The sequence below is a fragment of the Emydura macquarii genome, unplaced genomic scaffold, assembly GCF_026122565.2.
Source record: "Emydura macquarii macquarii isolate MOO-44397 ecotype Brisbane River unplaced genomic scaffold, CSIRO-AGI_Emac_v2 contig_2422, whole genome shotgun sequence".
Lineage (NCBI taxonomy): Eukaryota > Metazoa > Chordata > Testudines > Chelidae > Emydura > Emydura macquarii.
The window spans coordinates 32,590,706-32,602,236 of NW_027132559.1; the positions used below are offsets into that span (position 1 = coordinate 32,590,706).

Genomic DNA, 11,531 nt, shown 5'->3' on the forward strand with positions numbered 1-11,531 from the left:
GTCTCTTTCAAATACAGTAGAGGAAGTATTACACTACTTGCAGTAAAGCCACAAGATCTAGGCATAAGTTGCCTCAGGGAAAATGAATATCAAGTATTGAGATATAGTTTATAAGATCAGCTAATCAGTAAAATAAGCTGCTAAAGGCAACTTTTTAATTGCCATCACTTGAGATATTCAAAGATAGATTTGCCCTGAGGCTAGACTTGACACCTGCCTGTTAAATGTGGTTTAGTGATAATAAAATCAATCCTGCTATGATACAGAGGAATGGATTTACAAGATAGATTAGAGGACCCTCCCAATCCAAATAGGTCTATTCCAGATTTTGGGAGAAGTTTTAACATGAGGGAATTCAAATATTTTCCCAAAATCAAAGAAATTATTTTTTAAAAACTTATTATCTTAAAGTTACAATAAGACATTAACATTACATTATTTATTACTTAGTCAGGATCAGGTTAATATTTAAAGAACTTGGCTAAAGATTCTAGCTTGCTGGCTAGGGAGCCCTCCTCCTCTGAGTACGCCAAAAAGGGTGACCAGATTTCTAAATACCTATCCTCTTTTTGATGCTTCTCTCGTGTTCATACTTGATGTGAAAACTTTTCCATTACAAAGAGAGTCTGTATTTTACTATACCACAATCCCATAGGAGAAGTCACATTTTTCCAATAACATGCAATACAAAATCTCGCGGACAATAAAGAAATAAATTTGTTGTTCTGAGGAGGTTGTGGAATCTCCATCATTGGAGATTTTTAAGAGCAGGTTAGACAAACACCTGTCAGGGATGGTCTAGATATTACTTAGTCCCGCCATGAGTGTAGGGGACTGGACTAGATGACCTCTTGAGGTCCCTTCCAGCCCTATGATTTCCATTGCACTAGGAAAATGTACTGCTGCTTATGTTACCAGGCTGGGCCTAACTTTTTTTTCCCTTTAACAGAACTTTAAAGCTTGTCAAGCTGTAACATGTTTAACTCTTCCCCTCTTGTCCCTAAAATAAATCTGTGTATTCATAATGTTTCCATGTTAAAACATGGATGAATGTTCAAAATATATTACTATGTCAAATTTCATCTACATTAATAAGTTTTTGTAGTGCAATGGCTAGTAATGCAGTCAGTGTCTTACAGGAGGCAGTTTCAAAGGCAGTCCTCCTATATAGGAAAACTGATTTTGTTTAGCATTTCTAACACAGTAAATTGAAATGCATTTAGGTTCTGATTCAGTTCAGTAAAGTCAACAGGAGACTTGATTGGCTTCAGTGGTTGTTGGATTAGACCATTAGAGATTAAGCCCCCAATTCAGCAATGTACATAAGTATATTAATAACTTTAAACATATGAGAAATCAGTAAAACTATTCATATGCTTAAAGGTATGCATGTGTTTAAGTACTTCACTGAATCAGGGCCTAGAGGATTCTCAGAGACTCCATAATGGGAGAATTTCTTTAACAGCTTTTTTTTTAATCACCTGCTAGATAGGCCTCTCTTGGCAGACAATCCAACAAAGTCTACTGGACAATCTCTAAGTAGCAGGTCTGGTAGTCCCTATCAATACTATAGTTAAAACTATGCTTAAATATGACTTTGCTAGCACAGTTCTAGCATGATTGGGTATATGAGGATCGTTGATGTGTAGGTAGAAGACAGATGTTGATATAAGATCAGAGTTATGGTTGTGTAACCTATGAACTTCATGGTTTTTCACAATTGTACTTTAAACTTTAACATTAATTTAGATTACCCTACCTTTCAGATATTATTTTTTTATAATAATTGCAGTGTTCTTTCAAGCTCTTGTATTAAAAAGTTGATATGTGTATCCAGACCCTTAATTTTATCTTAATCAAGAATTGTGTCTGAGAAATCCTTTAGTTTTATGGTGAAATGCCATGGTAAATGTTGATATCCCTCCTATGCAGAAACCTTTATTCTCCAGTAACTGTATAAATTAGGTTGGGGTAAATTTTTTCAAAAGTGCCTAAACGAGTGAGAGAGGCGCCTGTGTCCCATTTTCAAAAACGATTTGGGGGTGATTTTCAAAGGCACAATGGCAGTTAGGTGACTTTCAAGGAGTCTTTCAAGAGACTTTGAAGTGTAAATGTCTAAATCACTTTTGAAAATTGGACTCAGGAACCTAAATCACTGAAATGCTTTTGAAATGTTTACCCTATTTTATAGATGACAGTTGTATTAACATACCTTTGATAATTCAGAGTTCTCCAGCTTCTTAATATGCATCAGCTTTGGGCTTTGGAATGATACACATTTTCTAGTCTGTAAAGAACTTGCAGATCATTGATGTTTCAATTGCCATAGCAAATAACTTCAATGCTAACTATGCAAACTTTTCCAGAATTCAAAGGCCTTAGTTCTTCCCACTCTTGGGATGCACCAACCTGTACAGCTTGGACACACCATTCAAGCTGCACTGATGTTGCATCCCAGAGTGTGAGTATGCAGAGTCCATCTCAAAGAACTTTTGTTAGAAGTAAGTAACCTTAATTTCTTCTTCAAGTCTACTCTGTGTATTCACACTCTTGAAATGCACCAGCTGAAAAGAATTCACGGTACAAGTAAGTAACTCAGGGTACAAGTAAGTAACCTTCATTTTTCACTCAAAACTAAAACAAATTTTGGACTGAATGGACCAAACTGTTTTTCAGATAGAGCATTCCCAAAAAGTTAGGTTTTTCCAGAAATACCTAATTTTTCAAAGTTTTGTATGTTGGAGTCAAGTGGGTTGGTGCAACAGTGCCCCCTCTAGCCAGGCAGGACATGGCTCCTGTACTCACTCAGCCTGGTGGACTGTTAGTCTATTACTGGTGTCCAGTGGTCTGAAGATCCTCTCCACTCTTAAGTTCATCAGAGGTTGGTAGGGGAACCCATGCCCATCCAGTCCACTATGTTCCAGCTCAGAGCCCTTAAGATAGATAAGCTGGATCAGGGTTCATCTTCAGCTGTGTTTTGAACTCCTCTTTACCTCCTCTGGGTTTCTGCAGGCTCTTCAACTTGCTGGTCTGGCTGCCTCCTTCTAGGGCATTGTCCGAGTGGCTGTTCAGCAGTTTGCTAACAGGAGTTCCCTCCTCCAGGCTTTCTTGCTCTTCTGGGAGCCACCCTTACCCTGCCCCCTTGCTTCCCAGTCCTTTTATCCTCCCAGCTGCATTGAGGCCACCAAGCAGCAACAACTGGCAGTGCCTGTGTTAACCTTTTGGTTGCTGGGCCAGCATGGGGTACATACATCCCTTGACAGCGTCCCAAATACCTTGTCTGGTTAACCTGAAACTTCTGTTCTAGGAAGTCAGTCAGACATGACATATTTTAGAGAGGTCAGAGTTGTATTGGTGAAGGGAGGAAGCTTAGGTACACAATTGTGGTTAAATAGAACGTATATTAAAATCTTAACTACGGAGTTGGTATTTTGGATTAATAGTAATTTAGTGTCATTTTTCCTCATCACTCTAGAGCTCTCAGTGTTTATCTGGACCAAACTCAATAACCCATGATATAACTGGCATCACTCTGAGAGATATAGTGTCATCACAACCTTCCATGCTCAGAACTGCCTCACAAGAAGGTTTCCAGGAACTTAATCAGGAACAAATAGAGCAACTCAGGGCTGAAATCAACGCAATCAAGGCCAACTACAGGAGCAAGAATGGAGTATGGCAATTTTTTCATATTATTTTATTCTAAGATTTTTACATTAGTTTTCACTTGTTTGTATTTTTTCCTGTTTATAAATTATTTCAGCAGTAATATTTAAACTGAAACAGAGCCAAGCTAATATGTGAAGGTTGAAGATGCAGTCTGACAATATATGCCAACAGGTTGAATGCTTCATGTAGCTACATTATTCCTGGGTTTTTAATGTCTGGAGATAAGCTTAGTACTGTGTGTGTACGACATTTGAGCTAAATATACTTTAGAATAACACTGACACGTTTGAATAGATCCCTAAGCTATTGCTGTTTATTTTCTGCTTTCAAGGAGGATGTTGCCCCTAGCCAATCAGGATTGACCAAGAACACTTTAATTATTAATCAGTCCCACCTAATGACTGCACTTGGGGACACAAGACCATCTATAAGTCAAGAAGACTGGAAGAATTTTGTTGAACTGTAAGTAGTAAATTGTTATTAAATTGTATACAGAGTTTTTATTAATTATTTTTAAATTTCATGGATGGACATTACATTTAGTTCAATGTTTCAAGAGTTGTTTAATATCAGTGTTTTGTAAAATAACTGAATTGTGTGATAAATTTATATAACCCCCACAGCAAAGTTCATCTTTTCAGTACTTCAGAACTACAAGTTAAACATGTATAAGGGAAGTACAATTCACTGGTGTGCTTGTTTGAACAAGTCCATTATCTTCTGTGTTGTTTCTCCTTGTAGTTATTTTGATTGCATTTAGTTTAACTTGCTTAGAAGATTTACCTATTCCATTATTTAGACTATTTTATCTTATGATTGACAGCAATAACACATTAGTGACTCATTCTTACTTCAGCCACAAAATTGTCTACATAATTCGCACTATTGCTAAAGGTAGTTACCTATTTGTCTCAAGGGGACAATTGACCCTTAGAAAATGAAGACAATTACGCACCTGATCCAAAGGCTACTGAAGATGATGGAAACACTCCCATTTATATCAATGGGCTTTGGGTCAGACCCAATTTCTACTGTAAATACTATCTACAGTAGCTATAAGAATCATCAAAAATACCTTCATTTAATTTAATCTATCTTTTTCATACGAATAGAACTCTTTATTATATTTTAGAAGCTCCATGTTATAACTCAGTTTCCTCAATTAGATTCCAAATTATAGCTACATTATAGATCATTATATAGCTTTCTATAGCACCAAGAGATTCTTGGATCCCTGAGGTGGTGTGTTAGTGTTAGATTTCTTTGCTCATGAAAGTGTAAAATATTCACATTTTCAGTTGTATTCATATTATTGTTTGCAAAGTAAAATATTAATAATTTAACATGCAATTGAATGCTAATGTTTCAGAATACGCAAGTAATATTTTAAATATTTTAGGCCCATCCTGCATCTCTGTCAGGCAAGCAGTGGTTTCAGCTGCTTGTTGCAGCAAGGAAGTCAGGTGCTTTTGTTTTATAGGGTGTTGTTTTTTTCTGAATTTTTTGTTCTTTTGAGTTTAGTAACTTTTTAAATATGAGGAAAATGAGAGAAGAGGAGCTTTTAATCTGAGGCAAAAGTTCTATAACAATTTTAAGTGTTTTAATCTGTATTTACTACATTCACAGTCATTGATCTGGATATAATTGCTAAGTTAGACCTAATTTCATAGTGATTGAGGCAGTTGAACCTGGGAGGGAGGAGTTGGGTGGTCTTGTGGGGCTTTATTGTTTTGTTTTGGGTGCCCATAGCTGTGCCACTATGGATGTAGAAGCTCTCTACACCAACATTCCACACAAAGATGGACTCCAAGCCATCAGGAACATTTTCCCCGATGATAATATGTCACACCTGGTAGCTGAATTTTGTGACTTTGTCCTGACCCACAACTACTTCAGATTTGGAGGCAATCTATACCTTCAAGTCAGTGGCACAGCTATGGGCACCCGCATGGCCCCACAATATGCCAACATTTTTCTGGCTGACCCAGAACAACGCTTCCTCAAAACTCGTCCCCAAGCACCTCTCCTTTACCTACACTACATTGATGACATTTTCATCATCTGGACCCACGGGAAAGAGTCCCTCAAAGAATTCCACTGGGATTTCAATACTTTCCATCCCACCATCAACCTCAGCCTGGACCAGTCCACACAAGAAATCCACTTCCTGGACACTACAATGCAAATAAAGGATGGTCACATTAATACCACCCTATACCGAAAACCAACTGACCGCAATACATATCTTCATGCCTCCAGCTTCCACCCTGGACACATTACACGATCCATTGTCTACAGCCAAGCCTTAAGATACAACCGGATTTGCTCCGATCCCTCAGACAGCGACAAACACCTACGGGATCTCCATAAAACATTCTTAAAACTACAATACCCACCTGGAGAGGTGAAGAGACAAATTGACAGAGCCAGATGGGTACCCAGAAGTCACCTACTACAGGACAGACCCAACAAAGAAAACAACAGAACACTACTGGCCATCACCTACAGCCCCCAACTAAAATCTCTCCAACACATCATTAAAGATCTACAACCTATCCTAGCAAATAATCCCTCACTCGCTCAAGCTATGGGAGGCAGACCTATCCTTGCTTACAGACAGCCCCCCAACCTGAAGCAAATACTCACCAGCAACCGTACACCATACAAGAAGATCACTAACCCAGGTACATACCCCCGCAACAAACCCCCGCAACAAACCCCCGTTGCCAGCTCTGCCCACACACTGACTCTAGTGACACCATCACAGGTCCTAACCACATCAGCTACACCATAAGAAGCTCATTCACCTGTACATCTACTAATGTTATATATGCCATCATGTGCCAGCAATGCCCCTCTGCCATGTACATTGGCCAAACCGGACTGTCACTACGCAAAAGAATAAATGGACACAAATCAGACATAAAAAATGGTAACATCCATAAACCAGTAGGAGAGCACTTCAACCTCCCAGGACACTCTGTAGCTGATTTGAAAGTTGCTATACTTCTACAAAAAAACTTCAAAAACAGACTTCAAAGAGAAACTGCAGAGCTGGAAATCATGTGCAAACCTGACACAATCAAACTGGGTCTAAATAGGGACTTGGAATGGTTATCTCATTTCAAGAAGTAATTGTCACTGTTCACACATTCTCTCCTCCTAATCAATGGTTGTGAATAGGCCTCAACTACTCTAACTGAATGGACTTTGCTTATACCTACCTTCCCCATTGTTCCTTACCCTTGGATGTATATATATATATATACCTCCTATCTGATTTCTATTCCTTACATCTGACAAAGTGGGTTACAGCCCACAAAAGCTTATGCCTGCAGAAATTAAATGTTAGTCTTTAAAATGCTACAGGACTCTCATTTTTTCTCTAAAATGTACAACTCTTGCATTATTCAGAGAGTTACACACAACTGGTTTGGTCTTCATCAGCATTGACATGTAACTGATGAGGATTTTGAAAAGAATGATGGCATCTTATATTAATATGCTATTACTTATCTTTGTTTCTAGCTATGAGAATTTTCAACATCCTAAGAAGAGGAAAGGGCAGAATGGAGCAACTTTCAGACCAGGACAGAAAGTGACTTTGGCATAATAATTGTTAATGTGATTGTAGCTTTAAATGTCAGATGTTTAAATTATTAGATCAAAATAAGGTTTATATTCATATGGGTTTATTACTGCAGTGAATGAGTGACAGGCTTCTTTGAAATTGATTTTAAGTGCTATAAAATTATTTGACATTTTGCAAAAGTATGTCTTCCTACAAATCGGTATTAAACATTTTGAGACATTGGTTACATTGTGTCCAATTGCTTATCTGTCAAGGAAGTCCAGAATTTGAATTTATCATTGTGCAGTTCTTGGAAGGAATTGATGGTTCTATCAAGCTGTCTTCTTCCTCACAACAAATATATGTTGTTTTCTTCACAGCTGTTCTACAGTTGTATATCTATAGTTGAAATGAAAACCAAATTGCATCCTAAGGCAGATTTACCAAGATTGTGTGTTCACGACAAGCATGGTATTTATACAACTTGTATGGGTAAATTTTAGTAACTAACAACACTGGAAACATGCAAATATGTTATGATCTTTATAAATCTAAGGGGGAAACATTCTGCATGTTTATTGGTAGGTAAGTAGTCCCATATATTCTTTCAGATAAACTACGGATTAACAGAATTAACAATAAACCAAAATCTAAGCTTACCTTCTAAAGTAAGAAAATAGAGAGAGGATATATTTATTAAAAAAACTAAAAGGGGGTGAGAGGGAGAATGCTTTCATATTCCAACCAACTAATCTGAGTAAGCATTGAGATTTCAGTCTGAAGGGATGACCAAGTAGAGAACTGGGATATTAATATCAGAACATAGCAAGTTGTCAATGTGGAGCCACCTTCATATTCAGAGTATGTTTTTTGTTTTGTTTTTTAAATAGCATATTGTATTTCAGTGTCAAATATTGTACTCACAATTTTAAAAAGGAAAGCAAGTCTGCATCAGGCTCCACACTGAGACCCCTTTCATTGCAGAATGAAACTAGAATTACATACCACGGCTTGCAAAACTTTCATAAAAATGTAACAGTACACACTCCTCTACATCCTCCTCACTCTTTTTGATGAGGAACATAATAAAAATAATAGTATTTTACTTCCCCTTTCGCCCTCCCAGAAAAAAATTCTCTAAGCAAGAGAGTAAGTAGAACATTACAGATGTGCTGTACTAATTCATGCAAAGATGGTAGAATCTTGATCGTGACTGTGGGTAATAACACTCATCCAAACAAGGTCACTATTAGCAATTAGCTGATATAAGAATCTCTTCTTCACTAATCCTTCAATAATAACTAAAAACTAACAAATGGAATTCAGAACATTGCTGAAGGTATTTAAGCATGTCTACAGACTGTTGTATGATTCTGGTGTACAGCAGACATAAGGGACCTTTAGCCAGCCTGGGGAGAATTCCCCTGGTTCAGACATTGCATACCACTCCTAGGCTGCCCTGTGCAGGCCTTCTCACAAGACCCTGCATATGGGGTGTGTGCCAGAAGTAAACAGGGAGAGGAGGGGAGTCTATGAGGATGGTGGTTTTTGTGATCTGTCCACTGGAACTAGTCTGAGATCATGATACTAATTTCAAGTAGGCCCCCAAAAGTCATTGGATAATAATGACATAATCTATATTTGAACCACTGAGCTAAAAATGAAAGGTTCTGTGCTTCAATACTAATCCCTTATGTCACCCTGTGCCCCTGATGTGATATATGAAGTCAAGAGTTTTTCTGGGTGCTTATTATAGATTGTGTAAAAGTTGAGTTTATCTTTTCAATCCTCTATTATCATCTGTCTTGTCAACTGTAACTGAATTTTTCTCAATTCTTTCTTAGTAATAGATGGGTATCTCAAAAAACAAGTGCTAAATATAGAGAAGGTTACATAAGTGCAAAGGATATTTTTGTTTTGCTTCCTGGAATCAAAACAATAGTTAGGGAAATAGTATTTTGCATTGGATTTTCAATCAAGTCAGCACAAGATTTCCAATATAATAATCCCAAAAGAAGACCGCTATAGAACCAAATCCTTCATAGAATCTTTTGCTGGAGTAACACTGACTTTAGAAGGAAAGTTGATTCTCAGAGTGATTTAGAATCTTTAATTTACTTCTTATACAGAATATTGATGATCTTAGCAGTAATGGAATCTGTCATTCACCCAAGGACTGAATGTTTTTTAAAAATTGTTTTTCATATAAAAAAAAACTTGTGACAGAGGTCAATTTTCAGGGGGTCACAGCAAGACAGCTGTTTCGTTACACCTAAACCAATGAGTACCAGTTTCCTTAAAAATCTGCCATGAACAATGGGCAAAAAGTGGGTCTTCTCCCTGTCTGCACTATAGTTCCAATGTGACTTTCTCCCCCACGTTCACTCTGCAGTGATCAAGAAACCTTAGATCATTTTAAGTGGATTTGAGCCACTCTAGTCTGTTTTTGGAGGTTAATCAAGGACAGCACTGCTATGTGTAAGAGATCCACCCTGTGCTGTGGTTATCTAATAGCAGCTAATCTCACACTGCAGTTGTATAAACATTTTAGGAGAGCATTCTAGGAATAGTCACAGGAGCCTCCAGATACTGCGTAAAAATTATGTAACTAATACAGCATGACCTTGTTTGGACAGTAGAGAGTTACAACAAGCCTCTTTAGAGCACAATATGGTTTTATAAGCTGCCAGCAGCTGAGAAAAGTTACTGTTAGACAACTGCAGGGATAGAATTTCTCTGATACCCATTTGAAGAGCAGTCAAAACACGCTAGTATTCTGAGTATTAGAAATGGATCAAAACATGGTGTTCTAATGTTAACAGAAGGAAGTTTCCTCAGCAAAAAACAAGGTCGTTTTTAAAAAACACACAGTAGACTTTAAACCAGCGTTGAAAGTCTGTCTTCCATCCTGTGGCCTCATAGGAGAATTGCTCATCTAAATGCAGCAGTATGCACACCTTCTCTCATGCTGACCTTAAGTCTCATGATACTACCATGCCCGTGTGCCAGGCAGCACGGCCTGCGATCAACACTCCAAGCTTGCCCTGTGGCATGTATGTTATTGTACAGAACAGAAAAACAAGCACAAATCAAAGACAGTGCTGCAAGGCAGCCCCACTGGCATTGGGGAAGCAACAGGCAGCAGCCCATCCAGTACCGTTAGCAGCAGAACACATTACTGGACATTTTAACTTAAAACCAACAGTTTGTGATCTGCTAATGTACATGACCCTTTGAGAATTATTCCTATCTATGCCTTGTTGAATCTTGGTAAACCCTCCTTGTAACTTCCATCACATAATATTTTTCTCCTGAGCATGCCTGTGTGATATTCCCCACACATACCTCCTCCCAGTGCACAATGACAGACAAGAGATACCTCTACCTACCTCCAAAGTCATTCTGGAAAAGCAGAAGTTAAAATAGCTGCTTAAAAACATCTGTACCCCCACAGAGTTTTCTGATACATGGGCCTCAGTAGATGTGAAGGTAAAATCTCTATCGATAAGTCACACTCCACCTTTTAAGTCAAGTAGTACTCACTATTCATCTTTTCAGGGGGAACAGAGCTTTTTTTCTAAGACCAGTAATAAGGATGATACAGAATCAAAGATTAAAGTACTGATTTAAAAATAATATTACAATGTGGTCCATCAGATTCCTACCGTTTTCTTCTCCATGTCAAAAATAATGTCTCAGCCCTATAGTATGTAGGCTGTAGTCAGAACATGCTGCTCTGTACACAATATGTTTGACATAACCAGGGCACACTTCAAATATTAACTAACTCAGGCCTGGTGTATACTAAAAAGTTAAGATGACCCAGCTACATCAACTCAGAGGTGTGAAAAATCCATGCTCCAGAGTGACACAGCTGAGTTTACAAAACCCCCAATGTAGACAGCACTAGAATTCTTCCATCAACCTAGTTACTACCTTTCCAGAGGTGGATTACCTATGCCCATGGGAGAACCCCTCCCCATTGTTTTAGATAGTGTCTACATCGAAGCCCTACAGTGGCACAGCTACAGCATTTCAAGTGTAGACACACAACCTAATTCTCGCAGCACTTCTCTGAAATAAGTGTAACTCCCCTTTTGCATAAGAGGAAAGTAAAGCAAAGCGATGAAGTGACTTCGCCTATTTTGATTTTGCTAAAACTGGTTCAAAATCGGATGCTTTTACTCCATAACAAAAGATGTGAATTAAAACACCGAGTTATTTCCATAGAAATTTCGGTGTACACGAACTCTTAGTGCAGTGAGCTCTGGCCTCCCTCGGCTATCCCCGC

At 38.1% G+C, this 11,531-nt stretch overlaps 1 protein-coding gene across 1 annotated transcript in view; it reads left to right on the plus strand.

The window, feature by feature from the left end:
• Window positions 1-7,487, plus strand: part of PEX1 (peroxisomal biogenesis factor 1) — a 57,267-nt gene extending 49,780 nt beyond the window's left edge. Inside the window, exons 22-24 of the mRNA XM_067562202.1 lie at window positions 3,476-3,673; window positions 4,001-4,131; window positions 7,198-7,487. Of these exons, the coding sequence (XP_067418303.1) occupies window positions 3,476-3,673; window positions 4,001-4,131; window positions 7,198-7,282 (414 nt within the window). The 3' untranslated portion in view covers window positions 7,283-7,487. The remainder of the gene's footprint in view (window positions 1-3,475; window positions 3,674-4,000; window positions 4,132-7,197) is intronic.
• Window positions 7,488-11,531: the final 4,044 nt, after the last annotated feature.